Source organism: Chinchilla lanigera, unplaced genomic scaffold, assembly GCF_000276665.1.
Source record: "Chinchilla lanigera isolate Chin_1 unplaced genomic scaffold, ChiLan1.0 scaffold00012, whole genome shotgun sequence".
NCBI lineage: Eukaryota > Metazoa > Chordata > Mammalia > Rodentia > Chinchillidae > Chinchilla > Chinchilla lanigera.
This window is the reverse complement of record NW_004955413.1, coordinates 9,683,685-9,703,650: the sequence shown is the minus strand read 5'-3', so window position 1 is coordinate 9,703,650 and position 19,966 is coordinate 9,683,685. Positions and strand designations below refer to the sequence as shown.

Genomic DNA, 19,966 nt, shown 5'->3' with positions numbered 1-19,966 from the left:
GAACTGAGCCGCGTGCAGATGGCCGGGGGCCTCCGCCAGCCCTTTAGCTCCTTTCCAGAGGCACTTTCCCTACCTGCCTTCCCGTTATGCGCCCCGCTTTTCTAGCTGCTGAAGGTTAAATGGGTCCATTTCACAATGGTATTCATTTATTATTTCATGCATTTGTTCAAAAATAGGAGTTGAGAGCCTGCTTTAGCTTGGGCTCTGCTAGATGCCTTGTTAACAGGACAGCATCCCTTGCTCTAGTGGAGAAAACATAGGTAATAAATAAATGATTATAGATCATTGCATGTTGTGGTGGGTGCTGCAGTGTAACAAATGTAAATGAAGGCGAGGAAGACGACCTGTTGAGCGAGAGTTGTAGGGATAACAGCAAGATTGGGACAGCCTCTCTGAGGCAAGGATAGTTGAGCTGAGACCTCACTGAGGAGCAAGAGAAAGTCTTTGAAGAGCTCAGGAGATAGTTATTCCAGACTGCCTGAAGAGCAAGTACAAAGGCCCTGGGGCCAGTGGGGCTAATATAGAAAGCCATCAGCCACCAGCTGGCAGAGTACTGCAATCTGCATGTCATGTGCTCACCTGGGACCTCCCTCTGTGGTGAAGCTGCCCGCTAGGTCACTGCAGCTCTGGCCCCAAAGGTGACCAGCAAGAGGCAATCTGACCTCCCTCACTGGAGGAGTGGGTAGTTAAAATGTGTACACTGTGCGCACAAAATGCCCTTAGCAATACAACTAGATCTCTGAAACCTAGAGCATGAAGTATATGGTGCATATTTAAAACTACATGCCCACGGGACATATTCTACCTGCAGTCTGCTAGAACACATACAGAAAACACACTTGAAACACTTTAGAACAGTTATGTATGGAGGGAGAGGAGTTGAGATAAAACTGGGGATTAGCAATTTGGAAACAAAAAAATTGGAGGTAAAAGAGAATAAATATACAAGATAGAAGATGTGTGAAGGCAATGTGCTTTGACTTGAAAACTGTGAAGAACTCCGTTGCCTGGAGTCCTTCCCACCTCCGTACCCAGAGAGGCCCTGATTCAGGAACCACACTGGTATTTTCAACAACAGAAAAGACAGGTCAAGGTAGGGGCACTGCAGCAAAAGTGCGGGGTTCAGAAGTTATCCGAAATACAAAAAGAATTTTGAGCAGGAAACTGATATGCTCTGCATATTTAAAATAACATTACATGGAGATGGATTACAGACAGGAAGGCGTGGGAAAGAGAGACAATCTAAGAAACAAGCGACCTTTGTTTCCCTGGCTCATGGTACAAAATGGCTGCCCAAGATGTGCTACCTGGAGCTAAGCGTGGTGGTGCATCCCCATAATGCCCAGCACTCTGGGGATGCTGAGGCAGGAAGATCGCAACTTTAAGTCCACCTGGGCAGGCAGTCTAGCAATTGAGAGAGACTTTACCTCAAAAAATAAACAATAAAATAAAATAAGAGCAGGATATGTAGCTCAGTATGAAGGTGCTGAATTTAATCCACCTGTACACAAATATATACTGGAGGCCAGACCAGTGACTTCACTGAAGATTGTCTCATGTGATCAGAAGCAGCTTTGATCCACCTGGTCACACTCAGAATTCCTCTGCCACAAATTTCTTTTCTGTGAGAACAAAGATGGGAGCAGCTCAAGTTTGTGTTTTGCTTCCCTAAGCAGGGTGGAGGGAAGGTAGGAGGCCTGGCTGGCGGGGCAGGAAGCAGACATGAGAGGGAGGAAGAGGCCCTGGGCAGACACGAGTGGAAGGGGTACAACACAGGTAAGGCCAGAGCCACCCAGGGTTGTTAAAACGTGCTGTAGCCAATACAACCTGCCATATAGATATTTATACATGTATTTATATATTCTCATACAAACATATGCATTATATATGTATACATACACTTACATATATGTACTTATATATAGTCTGCCAAAAAATGTATCTGCACTTCAGCAGTTGGCTGTACTAATAAATGCCTGGAAGCTCGTGGTCACCATTTTGAGCACCTCTTGTCATTGCACGGGCCTAAGGTAACTTGTATCAATCACATGCTGTCTCAGTAAATTTAACGTTAAAATATTTATACAAGTTTTTTTCTTTATGTATGCATTTTTGAGGCAGACTCTATGTTTATATATATGGCATGATCAAAAACTATGATGCATGTCTACATTTTTAAAAATCTATGATGGTCCCACTCACACGGCCACCTCGAGATCCTCCCCGCCCTGTGAACACACTCATCCCATCGTCCCGTCACTTTGTGTGGCCCTCGGGGTGCAGTTGTGGCTGCCTGGATGGCCTGAACTGATTCAAATCATTCATTTTTCAAGGTTATCTTGACTTGGTAACAGATCCAGTGAATAAGGTGGTTGAGGACACACTGTCGTGGTTTTACCTGACAGAAATTGCCACAAGCATTTGATCAAAGGAGGGTCATAAAACATGGTGAACATTTAACTGTGAAATATTGTAATAAAAAGACACATTGCCATTCATCAAAGTGCCTCACTTAGGTGGGGGGGCACCAAGATGGCAGAGTGGCAAGCAGCAGAGAAAGAGCAGAGAGATGGAGGGAAGTGGGTTCCCTGGACCCAGGAAGGACCTGAGACACGAACTGAAGCCCACGGAGAGTGAAGCGAGAAACTTCGACAAAGAGGAAGGAGGCGGCCAGTGGTGCATACTCCCTGAGATGAGACTCACGGTGTGAGAGGAGCAGTTCAAGCCTGTGGACACGGTGAGTGCTGGTGACCCCAGAGGCGTCCACGGAGAGATGCAGCAGTGAGGGGAGCAGCGGACGTGGAGGACTGCACTAGCTGGCGGTGAGTGCTGAGGGATCAGTAGTCCTGCTCCAGAGAGCAATTGGCCAGGAGCCATCTTGGAGAAGGACCAGCTGAGCTGCTGCCAGCTCCATCCAGTGGCTCCCAGCTGGGCTCAGGCCCTCAGAGCCTTGATGGCTGCAGGTTGAACGAGTCTGGTCTCAACCAAAAGGTGCAGCTCGCTGAGATCATCCGCTGCCTCACCAAAAAGCTACTGCTGGCTCGCTGAGATACATCGGCATGGATCGGACTGTCTCCACACATTGTCTGCCAGTAACATCAGAGACAAACCTGGAAGTGGACTTTTTTTCTTTCTCTCTCTTGTTTGTTTTTTGTTGTCATTGTCAAGCTTTTGTTTTTGTTTTCCTTCTTCTTGTTGTTTGACCTTGTTTTTATATGAATGTAAATGTGGTTTCCAATTAATTTCCAACTCCAGTTAGCCAAGATTAAAAATATCTCCAATCAGGCATTTTACGATTAATATGCCAGAAATTCAACACAAGAATAGAATTTTTTTTTTTTTTTTTTTTTTTTTTTTTTTTTTTTGTCTTTTTGAGACAGGGTCTCACTGTGCAGTTCAGGCTGGGTGTGAGCTCACTTTGTAGCCCAGGCTGGTCTCAAACTCAGAACAATCCTCCTGCCTCAGCCTCCCAAGTGCTGGGATTACAGGTGTGCGCTACTACGCCTTGCTTAAGAATAGAATCTTAAAAGCTGTTAGGGAAAAGAAGCAGATCACCTATAAAGGAATGCCTATCAGAATCACAGCAGACTGCTCAGCACAAACGCTCAAGTCAAGGAGAGCTTGGAAAGAAGTATTTCAAGTTCTCAAGGAAAATAACCTTCAACCCAGACTGATGTATCCCACAAGCCTATCTTTCAAAACTGATGGGGAGGGCTGGAGATACGGATCAGTGGCACAAGTACCCGCCTGGCAAGCGTAAGATCATGAGTTCAATTCATGCTACCAGAAAAAAAACTGATGGAGAAGTAAGATTCTTCCATGACAGAGAATATCTGAGGAAATTTATGACCATTAAACCAGCACTCAGCAATGTTTTGAAGGACATTCTAGAAAGAGATAACAAGGACAAGAACTCCATGAATCCCAACAGAAGGAATCCACAGGCAAAGAAAACAACAAATGGAGGGGAAAAGAAGAGGGGAAGCCAACAACAGAAAAATAACATGACAAAGATAAGTCAGTACGTATCAGTTATAACCATCAATGTTAATGGTCTCAACTCACCAATCAAAAGACACAGACTGCCAGAATGGATCAAGAAGCAAGATCTAGCAATATGCAGCGTACATGAAACACATTTGATTCAAAAAGAAATTCATAAACTGAAATTCAAAGGGTGGAAAACAATACTCCATGTGACAGGAACCCAGAAAAAAGCAGGGGTAGCTATTCTATTTGCAGACAAAATGGATTTCAAGCCAAGACTGATTAAGACAGATAAAGAAGGTCACTATATCCTTGTAAAGGGAGCAATCCAAGAGGAAGAGATAACAATCATAAATATAATGCAAGAAATACCAGTGTACCCAACTATATAAAACAAATATTATCAGACGTGAAAAATCAAATAAGGCTGGGGATGTAGCTCAGTGGCACAAGTGCCTACCTGGCAAGCACAAGGTCCTGAGTTCGATTCCTGATACCAAAAAACAAGAAATAAAAATTTTAAAAAATTTTAAAAAGAAATACCAAATAAGTATTAATACAGTTGTATCTAAATACCCCACTGTTACAAAAAGACAGATCCACTAGACAAAAAATCAACAATGAAATATTAGCATTAAACCAAACATTTGAAGAAATGGACTTAGTAGATGTCTGCAGGGTGTTCCACCACCACAACATCAGAAAACACATTCTTCTCAGCTGCCCACAGGACATTCTCCAAAACAGACCACATACTAGCTCAGAGAACATGCTTAAGTAAATGCAAAGACATTGAAATTATCCCATGCATATGATCAGACCATAGTGCACTGAAGGTGGAAATCAATGGCAAAAGAAACCTCAAGAACTTATAAACACATGGAAATTCCATCTCACCGCAGAAAGAATGGCTGTCGTCAAGAAATCAACCAACAACAAGTGCTGGAGGGGCTGTGGGGAAAAAGGAACCTTCACTTTTGGTGGGAGTGTAGACTGGTGCAACCACTGTGGAAATCAGTGTGGAGATTCCTCAAAAAACCAGGATTGGAGGCCCCATTTGCCCCAGCGATTCCCCTGCTGGGTATCTTTCCAGAAGAATTAAAAATGTACCACAGCGATATATGTACATCAATATTTATAGCAGCACAATTTGTAACAGCTAGATGTTGGGAACAACCCAAATGCCCATCAACTGAAGAATGGATAGAAAAGATGTGGTCTTTTTATACAGTGGAGTGCTACTCAGCCATAAAAAAGGATAAACTGGCTACTTTTATAGGTAAATGGACACAACTCAAGACCGTACTCATAAGTGAAATAAACCAGATGTGAATGTGTAAACATCATATTGCTTTCCTAGTGTGAGAAAAGAGTAAATAAGATCCAAAAGGTACAATAAATATTATAAAATGGGAAGAAGTTGTTCAAAAGGAAACAGAAACTGGGATGGGAAAAAGGAAAAAAGAAGGAAAATCAAAAAAATATATGTATAATATATATACAAGATAGTTAAGATACTACTAATTTCTCTTAGTTCATTGAAAAGAAAGGCTTGTGCTAATATTGTTTGGACAATTAAATGCCTATATCTTATACTCTGAGTAATTAATTTAAAGATAGTAATATGCAATGTTTTAACCATTATTACCCTCCTATTATCTTGTTTTGAAACTTTGTTTTTTTTTTTTTCTCTTTAAAAGAAAAGTACCTCACTTAGATCACACTTAAACCTTCATTCTTGGCAATATGCTTTTTACTGTAATAGGCTTTTTTTTAATTTAAACATTCACTGTACCTTCCTATCACCCCTTGTCAGATTTCTGAATGACAGCCACTTTTAATAAAAAAGGAGCTGACCTGAACCAACTCTGCTATTCAACTATTATATTTTTTTAAATCCTCCCCATGTTAGCCAAGCAAAGGTCTTTTCTGCCGTATTCTTGGGTAATTTGGACGTAGACTATTTTGAAGGCTTCCTGTGCTGCTAGTGTCCCAGGGGCATCAGGACGATGTAGAAGATGCGGCAGACCATTCTGGATGCAGGGCCTGCTGGGGAGGTTTGGCTCCTCGAGCAGCACCTGCCAGTGACAGGACTCATGTCCCCCCTCAGAGTGACCACAGGTGGCTTCCAAGGAGGGAGCCGCTCTCACCTGAGAGGGTCATGTGCTCCTGATTCTCCCCACCAGGTGTGCAGTAGCTTGGATATTTATATGCTGCTCTTGGAAATACTGGAGACTCACTCTAGTAACTGAGCCTTGTCATAGCCTGTAGTTTCAGAACAATGAGGAAGACTATGAAAGAAATCTAGATAAACACAAAAAGATAAATGGGGAGAAGCAAGCCTAAAACAGTATACTGGTTCCAGATGAGTATAAGTGATTGGGGTACGAGTGAGTGTATTGGTAGCTGCAGGACTAAAAGTAAAATGAGTTCCAACAAATGAACAAGAATTCTGTGGGAGGTGAACACAAGCATCCCTTATTACTTTCTGCACAAAATCCTCCCAGAAGTTGTACTTTTAGTAGTTTATTGTGGAGAAAGCTCAGTTAGAACAAAGTTCTCACTGGGCATGGTGTCACATGCCTATCATCCCAGCAATCTGGGAGGCTGAGGCAGAAGGATCACAAGTTCAAGTCCCACCAAAACAAACAAACAAAACTACCATAAATTCAAGCTCAGCCTGAAAAACTTAGTAACTTAGCAATATCCTAACTCAAAACAAAATTAAAAAAAAACTTAAAGGACTTTGGGATTTAAGCTCAGGGCAATGTCCTGGGTTCAATCCCCAGAACAATGCACTCATTATTCAAGAAGGAACCAATGCAAAAATGTACTAAGTTAGAAAATTATCTGATTTGTATATGTATTTGTGGTTCTTAGGATTAAATTTCAGGGTAATCTACCACTACATCCCTAGCCTTTCTTTCTTTCTTTCTTTCTTTCTTTCTTTCTTTCTTTCTTTCTTTCTTTCTTTCTCTTCTTTTTTTTAGGCAAGGTCTCACTAAGTTGCCATATCAGCCTCAAACTTGCGATCCTCCTGCCTCAGCCTCAGGAGTAGCTGGAATTACAGGTATGCACTACCACACTCTATATCTTTAGAGTCCACAATTCCTGTGATCTTCCCTTCTCCATCCAGCCTGTGCCTAAAATTATCTTCAGATTTCTGAATTGTACCCTGTTTTGAACGTGTGTGCTCAATGAAGAAAGGACACAAATGATATAATAATGAGGGCAGAGAAAGAAGGGGACAGTCCACAGGCATCTAGAAAAACTACAGTTGAAGTACAAGTCGTTCAGTTATCTAACCAATTTGTGTCTAGGGGAAAAAGACAAGTCCTTGTTCTTTGTTGATTTCTTTTTCTTTGTTAATACAGAAAACCTGCATTTCTTTCTTTCTTCAAACACATATTCTCAAGCACTCAGTTGGGCCCTGGGCCAGACATTAGAGACCCAGCAGTAACCATGGAACCGACACTTTGGTGGGGAAGGCGGCCTCATAAAAAATAAACACAAGTAAATAAATCCTCATGCTCAAGTGGGGCAGACAGCTGCAAACAAGCAATCACAAGTGAAGCGAGTTGCTCCAAAGAGGAAAGCAAAGTGCTTGAACTTTGGATAATGGGACTACTCAGACTTCCCCTGACTCACGGGGGTGTTCCCTGCGACTCTAAACAGAAACCCACAAGCTAAGCAGCACTGTGTGGGGCGTAGGGAGTGGTCACCAGCCAGAAAGAAACCCCCAGGTTCGGCCCTGCACTGGGAAAACAGTCAAATCAATTGTAAGATGCTGACTCCAGATGAAGACAAAAGGATGAGTAGGGCCTGGATATGTTAGGATCTGGTAGTTCGAATTAAGAATCTGGAAATTTAGAACCTTATTCTAAGGACAACAGGAAGTGGTTAAAGCGATGTCGGCAAAGATGCGTTTAAGAAGAACATTCAGCTGCAGTGGAGAATAGCTGGGCAGGGGAGCAGAATGGCAGCCTTTCAAGCAAAAGATATGGGTATTTTGGACCAGAGTAGGAACAGTGGGTTGGAGAGAAATGGGCAGCTAAAGGGTGTGTAGACGCTAAGTACATCCCCACGGTCGAGTTAACACAGACGGTGAAGGCCAGGGACGTATCCATGGCTCCTAGGTTACAATGTGAGCAAGCAGGAACGTGAGAGAATGATTCACACAGCCAAACACACAGTGCTAGAGGAGGAGCTGATGTGGGGGCAGAGGGAACAAGGTCAAGACCTGTTGTAAGAACTAACACTATGCTACCCCAAGGATGGGACACGGCACTGACACCTTGCTGTCACTACTGCGGCAAAAGGAAAGGGACATGTCAGTAACACGTCCTGAAATTTTTCAATGAACATACACCCATTTATTTTGCCTCCCACGTAGTCTATGTGTTCTTAAGGGTGTCTCTTCTGGGGATAATTTGTTTAGAGTCTCAGCTTGGCCAATGAACATTTGACTTTTGCGTGTGAGTTTCCCATCAGCACTTGCTTCTTGCTCTTCTCACCTCTTCCTGTCCTATAGGATGCACATCAGCCAGTCTGATAGACTCTGTAGGCAGAGTTCATCTTGAGTCTTTCTGTTTCCTTCCATTTACATCACTACCACCATAGGCCATGAAGAACATCATCTCTGTCCAATGTCCCACCAAACCGTAGGCACTACCCGTGCCTAGCACGGCAGAAGCATTCAGCAAGTTCTTGTCCAATGAATGAAGGAGACCAGTTTATAAATGAGTCTCCTGTGTGTGTATGACATGAAGAAATCCCCAGAGCCTATTTATTAGTAATTACACGGACCACAGGGAGTTTATGAATCTGGAAAAAAATAGAGAGACCAAGTTTGGCATATGGTTATTGAACAAGGATACGGCTATTTTCAGAGGTGGGGGCTACAGTGGTTCAGAGTGGCTCAGAGCAGCTCAGTGTGACTGGGATGGGAACGTGCAGTAAGGCCAACTTGTCTACCAAGCCCGCCGTCTGGTCCTCTGGAATGCCACGGTCCACTCTATCCTTTGGTCTTTAGGATAAAAGACTTTTACATCTTCTACCCCCCAAAATCTGGTGTCTCAGGCTAAAAGTACAGTGAAAAAGCACAAATGATGTTCTAGGATGTAAATAAAACATATAAGGAATGGGTCTAACTTCGAGTCAACCAGAAGCAGGAAATTCAAATGTTATGTAACAGCCTTGTGCAGAAAGCCACAAAGGCTAGGGTTTCAAGGTCAGTTCATTCTATGGACTGGGTCATAGGGGAAAAGGCAGCTTTGACTCATTTCCTGGTTGTTTCATATTCCCTTTTTTTAAAGGTGTGCACCATGTTTGAGAAAACATATTACTAGGAATGGAGGTGTTTATGAAATTCCTTGGCAACCCAGCTCCTCCTGTTGCCACAACAAAATACCAAGCAGCTATAACATGGTAGCTATGCCACACTTCCACACAGAAGCATTAAATTTTGGTATAATAAATTTGATGTCCAAACGTTTGATACAGATAAATAAATAGACAAATAAAAGATGAGCTGTTCTCCCTACTGGCCTGGACATTCCTTGTCCTTGCTCAGCATCTGATGAACAGTTTTCCAGTGGTTCCTGAAATTCCCCCATTAGGAGTTCATGACCTTGAATAGAAACCAGAAATTCAGCCGCCCTCCCTGGCACTCGGCGCAGATGCCTGACTTGGTCTCTGCCCAGCGGCACACCCACACCCCAGTGAGTTCACAAGAGACTCGTGCAGGTAAGTGGACAGGACCGTGGCAGAGATGACCAGCTTAAAGGGAAGTGTAGCAAAGGTCCTGGTGCCCGAGCCTGTGTGGGATGTGCTGTGTGAGGTATCCCAGCCCAGGGACAGTGGCAATGCAGGTTCACCCAGCTGGAGTGGGGACCTCAAACACAGTTTGGGTGTTGTTCCTGGCCGCACTGTCCCCCAGCTTGACTTCAATGTTCTTGGAGCCTCTGTAAGCTTCCTAGGTTTTTTTGGTTTTTGGTTTTTGGTTTTTTTGTCTTTCTAAGACAAGGTTTCCCTGTGCAGTTCAGCCTGGCCTTGAACTCAATCTGTAGCCCAGGCTGGCCTCAAACTCATAGCCATCCTCCTGCCTCAGCCTCCTGAGTGCTGGGATTACAGGCCTGTGCCACCATGCCCTGCTGCTTCCTAGTATTTAATAAACTGCTTCTGTGCTCAACTAGCTGGGAGAGCTGCTGTTGCATATAAGAACCCTAACACCGGCTAAGGTCAAAACTACGCTTCTCCAGTTTACAGAATGAAAACCCAGTCGCCACTGCCCCTCTGTCGATGCCCCTGCATGCCTCTGTCCAGTCCCTTTCCCACTCTCTGAACAGCCCCTCCCAACCGCGCAGTGCCCCCACCCCTGGTCATCTCCGCCAGTGACCTTGCTCTCCACTTCAGTGAACAGTCAGAGGAGCTTCCACAGTTCCGGCCGCTAATCTTATCACCCACGTGCCAGCTTTCCATCTTATTTCTAAAGACGCTGACTCCTCTCCCTGTGCACCTGGGCTAAGTTGCACCACCCCTCCAACTTCTGCAGGACACTCAGCTAAGGGGAGATGAAGTGGCAATTACGTGCAGAAATGTCACTTGCTTGTGTGTACAAGAGGCACGCTGGTACTTGGGGGCTCAAGGATAGAGCATGTGCTTAGTCTGCACAAGGCCTGGGGTTTCAAACCCAGCACCAAGATCTGGAAGGAAGAGGAAGAGATCAGGGAAGGGAGGGAGAAGGGAGCGGGGAGGAGCGTGAATGACTAAATTGAGTGTCTGAATACAGGTTATTACCCTGGGCCGTGATTAATCACTCCAGAAAAAGAGCAAAGAATGCGGGGCGCTGTGGCGCACGCCTGTAATCGCAGCACTCGGGAGGCTGAGGCAGGAGGATCGTTGCGCATTTGAGACCAGCCTGGGCTACAAAGTGAGTTCAAGGCCAGCCTGAACTGCAAAGCGAGACCTTGTCTCAAAAAGACAAAAAAAAAAGAGCAAAGAAGCCCAAAATCTTTCCATAAATAAGGCAAGGGTGGGGACAAGCCCCAGTCTCACCGCAGACCACCAAAAGGAAAATTGTCTCTGTCTGGCACCTCTGTGCCAGAGAAAATGGTGTCCTGCAGTCCTCCGCTGATAAGTCCGTGTGGATTATAATCTTGCTGAGAAAGCTTGCAGAAGTGGCAGGATAGAAAAATGGGAAATTGTGTCCCTTATAACTCAGAAGTCTTCCTCTGTTTGGCTGAACTCCTGAGAAAGAAGGTACTGTAGGGAGCAAAGCTTTCAGAGGCCAGAAATTTCACTGGCAACATCACAAGTTTAAGATTCAATCACAAAATTTAATAGTTTTAGCGAGGGAGTTAGTTCTGGCCTAGGACTGGGCTTGCATTTTTATGCCAACTCCGTACATTCTAGAGCCCGTGGAGGTGGGGTATCGGGTTGAACAGAAATCTTCTTTCCTCTGCTCTTATCTCTCATCACCAAGCACTGGTGCTGCATGATGGTCCAATTCTCCTCTCCAGATCGGTCAAAACCCCTGGGCCACTGGGCCACTGGGCCACAGTGATCCACCCCTATAACCCCAGCTACTTGAGAGGCTGAGGCAGGAGGATCACAAGTTCAATTCAGGAGATCCTGTCTCAAAATGAAAAATAGCCAGGCGTGGTGACACAAGCCTGAAATCCCAGCACTCGGGAGGCTGAGGCAGGAGGATTATTGCGAGTTTGAGACCAGCCTGGGCTACAAAGTAAGCTCAAGGCCAGCCTGAACTGCATAGTGAGACCCTGTCTCAAAAAGATAAAAAAAAAAAAAAGATGAAAAATAAACAGGTTTGGGAATGTAACTGAGTGGTAGAAGAGCTATCCCATTCAGTCCCCAATATTGCAAAATGAACAAACAAATATACAAAAAAAAACAAACAGAAGGAAACAAAAACCCTGGTCCTTCAGTCTCCCAGAGGACATAGTTATGACCTCCTGCATGTCCCTCTTACATCCTACCTCCTCCTCCCAAGACAATGAGCCCCCATCAACCTTACACCTTTTCCTTCCAATTCAGCCTTTTCTAACAGTTCTAGGCCACACCCTGTTGTCTCATTAAAGTTGCAGAATTAAGCGCTCTTAGCTCTTCACAGCATCACCACCATCATGCACTGTTAAAACAGAACAGACAGCACGGAAGTCAGACCTTCCCGAGCCCAGAAACCTGGAACTAAGGTGTGGATAGAGTTATGTTCCTTGAGGTTGGAACTGAGACGCTGATGTTCCCTTGGGTAGAGGGGGAAGAGTTGTGGCACTGGTCCAGTTTTACAGAGAATGTGCTGAGAAGCAATGCCAGGGTCTCCACGTGGATGGACAGTACTTGTTCATTTGTTCATTCGACAAAGGCTTAAGGAGGATTTTCTGCAGCAGGAAGCAGAGACCCTGCAGCGAGGCTTAATGGTATCTATGATGTGGCTTCTCTCCTTAAGGTCTTGTGGTAGGACATCTATCTTTAATAAAAGGTATTAAATGATAAGAGTGAGAGATATGAACAGATTGCATTTAGACATTCAGATTAGACGCCGGGTGTGGTGGCACACACCTGTAATCCCAGCATTCGGGAGGCTGAGGCAAGAGGATTATTTCGAGTTCGAGACCAGCCTGGGCTTTGAGTGAGCTCAAGGCCAGACTGAACTGCATAGTGAGACCTTGTCTCAAAAAGATTAAAAAAAAAAAATAAAGATTAGAGCAAGCCTGTGTCTCAGTGAAATCCAAGGTAGTAGGAACACAGCTAGGATCTCTTTTCTGTACATTCTTTTTTGTTTAATGATTTCATTTGTCTTTAAATCTCCCAATACTCACCAAATTCAAGCTGACCCAAGAGAATCCTTTAGAGCTGGATCTACCCACCCCAACATCCAATCTAGGACCAGCCATGGGACCTCAGAAGTGGACGTGCTTGTGAGGACCCCACAGTGGAGGCGAGGGGAAGCAGTCTCAGTTCGTCTAAGGTCAGGGAATATTTAGAGTTCAGGAATGGAAAAAGAAAAGCTATCAAGGAAGCTAGGAATCCCAAAGACAAAGGCTGTTGTCCCAAAACACAAGACAGAAGAGGGCTTGAAGAACTGGGTAGTCAGCCCAGTTGATGGCTCTACTTGTAATCTTAGCTACTTGGGAAGCTGAGGCAGGAAGGTTGAAAGCTGAAAGCCATTCTGAGTAGGCCTCTTTCTAAAGACTTAGAAAGACCCCATCTCAAAATAAAAATAAAAGTATTAAGGAGATAGCTTAGCATTCCCTGGGTTTAATGCTCAGTACAAAAAACAAAAACAAGACCCAATGGGTAGTCAACAACATCAAATGCCTCAGAGAAATTAGAAAAAATGAAAGCTAAGCAACTAACAGTGTTTACTATACAGAATCTCAGACGATAGTGTTGAAAATAAATAATCCACAGACAAGCCATTGTTATTTTGCAGAGTTTTGTAGTACCCAAACTCCTTTTCCTGTTCAGCCACAGCTTCTGGTGATATAATCCATAACTACTAGCCTGAAATTGAATGCATACCCTGAGAGAAGAAAATGATAAGCAGGGCCAGTGGTGGCTTCAGTGGAATGACCCCAAGAAGTTTCATGTTAGAAGTTTTAAAACAAGATCTGAAAAAGAGGACCAGCGATATAGCTCAGTGGCACAAGCACCTGCCTGGCAAGCACAGGGTTCCTGAGCTCAATTCCTGGTACCAAAAAAAAAAAAAAAAAAAAAAAGACTGCTGAACCAGTAATTGTTGTATTAATGTCTATGTTGTCTCTATTCATATGTCCAGTTCCAGCATATCAGCAATTAGCAAAAAAAAAAAAAAGTTCTTATAAATCACACCTTTTCATTTCAGGTGTTTTGTTCCCAAGAATCTTGCCATGTTTGGGAGATCTGGGGCAGCAGTACAAAATATCTGTCTGCACGTAAGTTTTACTGATTGAAGCTGAAGTTTTATAACTTTCAAATCACACCCACGTTGTTTACCGCAAGTACTAACTATGTGTAAAACTATATGTTAATTTCTTATTGACTAACCTACTGGCATAAGATTATGCTGCATGGATTACTAGATTTTGTGCCACGGGATCTAAAACCCAGTCCATATTCTTCACAAATGACAGGACATGGTACAATGTGAGTGCTCAGTAAATATTTTATAAATGAATGAATCTGTCAGGTTTTTTATTATTAATATGATCGCCATCATGAGCTATTATCTTATATCAGGAATATACTTACTATCAGACTAACTAAGACCCTAACTCTGGAGTCAGATTGCCCAAATTCAATTCCTGGGGTACTCTTGCTAGCTGTGTGATCTCTCAGATTCTTTAATAATACAGAGTAATTTCAGTGTCCACCTTGTAAGATTTTTGTAAGTTAAATGAGACAATGCAGGTCAAGTTGTACTTAGAATAGTCCCTAGGGATTTCTCAATAAATGTTTGCTATTATTATTAAATATTTCACATTTATTTTCTATATATCAAAATATCATTTTAGGCACTGGGGAAAGTACTATTCTTAAATGATATGGTGAATATGTAGCTTCAATAATAAGGTGAAGACAGAACTAAATGTTTGTATGTCAATCAGACAGCCTAGAAATGAAGCATTTCACCTAAAAGAAAGAGTTTAGCTATCACCCTCACTCCCAGTCTCCACGAAAAGATTCCCTCAGTTACAGCTATTTTGGTCAATTCTGCGACTGGCTGTAGCCAGGACCTCCCTGTTCCTTTGCATAAGGGAGGCAAAGACCTCGGCTGTGACCCTTGGCTAAACCTCTGGGACAAACCCAGTAGCCAGCAGGCCTGCGCACCCACTTCTGTGGTTATGCTGGGAATACAAAACAAAATTGAACATCAGATTGTGCAGATGTAGCTTCATTCAGAGAATCTTTATCCACACAGACTAGACCACCACGGAGATCATTCTCTCCAAACTCCAGCAGCACAGGGATGCCAATCAGGGGAGTTGGTCCTGAGGACCCTAACATCCATTCCTGGCTCCCATATGGGTCTTGATTTAGCAACACTATTTCCTTTCTCCTGACAACTCTCACGTTGTTGAGAGATTGTTTCCAGATCTCATGGCTCACTCTGTCCTACTCCAGACCTCAGCAGGGTTTACTTCTCCTTTTATGAGTTTGCCAGGAGCAAAAAGTAACATCCCAACCCCTGTCAACTCCACAAATTTATTGCACTTAGCTGAAAGAACACTTGTTACTACAGGAGTTCCATATGCTTCAGCAAAGAGAGGATCCCAGCTTATGGCTGTGAGGGTCCTGCTGACACAGCCTCATTTTAGCTGTACAGTCATGAATAGGGCGACATCAAGACCCAGGAATATTGCTAAGGTATAGACGCAGATGCCGGCACTCAGAGAGTAGTAGCCCCCAGCTGCCTGCAGTGACAACAGGTTTTTGGCTTGGGTTGCTGGATACCACCCTCCTCCACCCCACTGCCCACCTATATTTTCTTCCTTACCAACAGAACTCTACGTGTATTCGTGGCAGCACAATCCTCATCTTTAAAAAACTGCATTTTCCAGGCTGCCTTGCATGGTTAAGATCAGCGACTTTACAAGGTAAAGTCTCCTGGAGATTTCTGCAAGTTTTGCCTTCCTGATATAGATGTTGTCCCTCATGTTCCCTGCCTGCTTCTCTCTAGGATTTGGGTTTTGTGAAAGCTAATTTGACTGATTCTGCATTTCCTTTAGATTGTTTCCCAGGTTGTAATTTTACTCAAAGGTTTTGAGAGTGGTAGATGTCTGCTTTCTAGATAGTAAAAGAGTTCCTATGTATGAATCAATTACCTTAAAAATTGATTCATATAATTGGATGCTGAATGTTCTAAGTGAAAATCAGTGAATATCTGGCCTTTGACAAAGCTACTAATTCATTTACAGGCAAACCTGAGACTACCTAATTACAGAAAGATAAAAAAGTTTGAAACATGAGCAATTTATTTCAATAAATGAAAAAAGGAGTAATTTTGCTACAGTGGGAAACAATGAACTTGAAAGTTTCTACCTTTAACCGTATCCCTGCTCACCTCTGTACAATGTCTTTATCTCAACGTTTCAATTCCCTCTACTTTCTTTCATAGCAAGCTATTGAATGAGAAATGTATCAAGTTGACTGATTGTTTGACATATCTGATCTAGAATGGTTTCCACACCACTTTTCTCTTTCTTGTTTTCCCCCAGTAAATGCTTTCAGTTTTGACATTTACCATATTGGAAAAGGCAGGTGTCTCACGACAGGCATCTCAAAGCAGAATGTTTGCTGAGGATTATTTTTTAATGGAGCAGAATGTAGTTTTATTGACTCTTTGAAATGCAGAAATAAGTGAGTCTCCTTTATTATGAAACAAAATCCAAATGACTGACTATAAACCCAAGAAACGAACAGAGAACTTCAAGATTTAGTGTGAACACGTGTATTTTTCAAACCCTGACATTTTTGTAAAGTACATTTATAATCTAAATGCCCCCTCTCCCTTCTCCCCTTACAACATACCATCTCAGACTCTTTGTTTATAAAATCAAGGCCTTAAGAAAAAGCCTTATTTGCATTCCCATGAAAGAAAATATTTGTTGCTAGGATCACTTTAACTGAACTTGACTAAATCCTAGTAGAGGCTTCCCTTTTTATCACAGACACATGAGAGGATGGAAGATCTTTTATCAACAAATGCTTATTAGTACAGTTGAGCCATTAATTAAATTACTCAAATGCATTACTGAGTTTCTGCTACATGTAACTATGGCTCCCAAAGCAGCCGCTCTTCCATAGCTGTAAAGTTTGCCACTAAAGAAGTTTCGAACTCTGATAGACTCAAAATATTCAAGGGACAAGAAGTTTCTGTTGTTGCTGCTGCTGCTTCCAGAAGTGCGCCGTTTATTCCTAGGGAACATGTCAAGCATTGGGAAAGTGTAACTCAAGCTCAAGCACTCATAAATGATGGATTTAGGAGTTAGGGACCAGCTGTACATTTTTGCCATAACACCTTCTGGTGCTTCTCACTGGTATCTGTGCATAACGGTGGAGAATAACACCAGTTTTAAAAGAAGCCAATGCCAATTTTAGAATAAACCAGGAAACGGACAAATTGCTATTTATGGGAAAAGTAAAAATATAGAAACACCCACCCCTCCCCCAGTGCTAAAATTACACTTCCTCAGACACACAGCCATCCTGGGAAAGGTGGGGGCAGACATGGAAAATGTATAGCATGTACTAAATATAGCTCATGCAGACAAGGATTTTGTATGTGGTTCCAAAGACTCTCCAACTGATTTTTTCAACACTGTAATTGAAGGGATGGAAACTGAGGAAATTCTAAATATTTTCTCAGATGTAGCTGGCAGGTTTCTTACAGTCCCCAGAGTGACACATTACGACCATAACACAAGCTATTTTGTCTGTCACCCATAAGACATGATTTCTCAGGACATCAGAGTCCCAAGGTCTATGAGTTTCTTTCATGTGCCTCTTATTTTTCTTGTCCTGAAACTAAGTAAGTTCTCTTCCCAGGTCAAGTGTTATCTTCCGGCAAAGGACCTTGTGGGATAAATATGCTGCATCATTTATATATCCCATGAGTCAAGCCTCAGTTTACAAACTTAAAATCAGCTCCTGGTCTCTCTCTCTCTCTTTTTTTTTTTTGTTGTTGTTGTTTTCTTCCAGTACAAGGAATTGAACTCACGACCTTGCACTTGCCTGGCAGGTGCTTTGCCGCTGAGCTAAATTCCCAGCCCCATCTTGGTCTCTCTTCTGTGCAGAACTCCCCACACTTACTTTAAAAAGATCATTTAAAACACTAGGGAAAAAGTCCCTCTGAAGGTGAAAAACTCTTTACAAAATCAAACTCAAACTCATCTCTTAAAAAGATCCTCCTTAGTCACCTATTCAGAAACATGCTAGTCTTATCATTTTCTAAATGTGGTGATTAAATAAAATTAAATGAAAATAATAGTGATTAAATTAAAAACTTAAAATAAATTAAAAAAAATAGCCTGGAATTTTCAGGGAAAATAATAGAGAAAAATCTGGTAAATTCACATTCCTTTCTGTATCGGTTTCCACAACGAGTGGGCAACACTGCCCTCTAAAGGGCATACTGTGTTACATCTCTTAGTTCACAAGGTCAGAAATACCTCCGGGATTCACTGACTGGCCAGAGCACTGGCGATCTCCTCCCTTCTTTCTCATGCTTGTGGGACAGTGTGTCCTTGACCTTCCCTGAATGATTCTCAAGACTATAGCGCCCCTACTGACCAGGCTTATTGAGGAAATCAGAAATCAACATTTGCTGCACTGAGGGTTCTCAGCCCTCAGTGTGCATCAGAATTGCCTGGAGAGTTTGTTTAAAGACGAGTGGCTGGGCCCCACATCCAAAGTTTCTGGTTCTGTAAATCCGGGGTTGAGTCCCACAATTTGCCTGTCTAAAAAATTCCCTGGCGATGCTAATGAGCCATCCAGGAGGCACCCTGTGAGCCAGGCGCTGTGTTAGGCACCTTGTCTCAGTATCTCACAATAGGCTAAGATCTTAGTATCTCTGTTTTACACACCAGAAAACCAGTCTCAGAGAAAAGTCACACAGTAGCGTCAAAGCCTGCAAAAAAACTCAACACTCACTGTTGTCTTTTCTACACTGGGATGTCAGTGACTGACACCTTTCTTGGCCTCAGCTTCTCCATGCAAGGGGGTGGGGGACTGAGAGGATCACTCTGGTGACTTTTCTCTCAGGGTACCTAGAGGTCTGGGTGGAAGTCACCCTCGCAAGGTGCACACCACAGCCCGGCTGGCTCTGTGAGTGGGTAAGCTCAGGGGACAGGAAGGAGAGGTCATGTCAGCCCTAGTCCTCCACTGGGTTCTGAAGCCCCTACAATGCTCAGAGAGGTTCTTTGTATCAGAAACTCTGGGAGAGAGGTGTTAAGGCAAGTGCATCTTCCCAGGAGCACTCCAAGGACCTCAAAGCCTAGCGGAATTTGGGGAGGACAAAGTGCGTGCCACCCCACTCCACCCCTCTCCACCCCTCCCCTGCTTCAGCTTAAAGCCTCGGGGCAGGGGCAGGGACCCCAAAACAATTCTAAAACAGGAGCAGCTGCCCCACTGTGTGAAGCCAAGGAGGTTTTTGACACAGAAAAATGGTTGCAGGTCACACACTCCACTAGGGTCAATAAGAGAGAGTCCCTAGGGCTCAAGGCCAGCCAGGGCAGCAGGATGTTGAGAAAGAAGGGCCCTGAGGAATCGTCCGCTCCCGGCACAGTTTTTCTCATCCTTTGCACTCAGTTCCGCACCCAGCTTGGTGGTGTCCTGGGGGATCCCGTGGGGACGGTTTCTGGCCGTGGTCCTGGAGAGAAAGGATGTCCTCAGAAAAACAGCGCTGCGTGCCGGGCAGCGGAGGCCCCGAGGTCGTGGTCGCGGCCGGGCTTGGTGCGGAGCTGGACCCGGGACTCCAGCTGCTCACTGAGCTCGTCCAGGGCCCCGGTGCAGGACTCCAGGCTCTCGGCCAGTTTCTGGATCTTGGCCTTCAGCACGGCCTGACTAACCTTGGTGGCCCCCTCGGCGCGCCTGGGGATGAGGAAGCCTCGGGACCCAAAGAAGACGATGAAGTAGACCGAGTTGTACAGGGCCATGGACGCGTTCCTCCCGCTCTGCAGCAGCCGGGCGTCCCCGCGGCCCTGCCAGCGGGAGAAGAACTCGAGGCAGCTCAGGATGTCGCGCATCTGGTCCTGGCAGGTGGCCGCGATCTCCTGCACCCGCCGCACCTCCCGGGAGTTGCAGAAGACGACGGAGAGGTCGGACGTGATGGTGACGGCTCCTCCGGCGGTGGCCACCCCCAGCCCGACGGCAGACGCCACCAGCGAGGCGCCCAGGGTGACCGGGCTGAGCGACAGCCCCACGATGGCGGCCACTGCGCCCGCCGCGCTCAGCGAGCTCCCCGCCACGTGCGCCGCCA

General features: G+C 44.2%; 1 protein-coding gene across 1 annotated transcript in view; it reads right to left on the bottom strand.

Annotated features, from left to right (window-relative positions):
* Window positions 1–17,685: 17,685 nt before the first annotated feature.
* The window catches only part of Apold1 (apolipoprotein L domain containing 1), a gene marked incomplete in the record, with an annotated part of 3,934 nt that continues 1,653 nt past the window's right edge, over window positions 17,686–19,966 (bottom strand). The window contains 1 exon segment of the mRNA XM_005379640.2: window positions 17,686–19,966. Within this exon segment, the coding sequence (XP_005379697.2) occupies window positions 19,377–19,966 (590 nt within the window).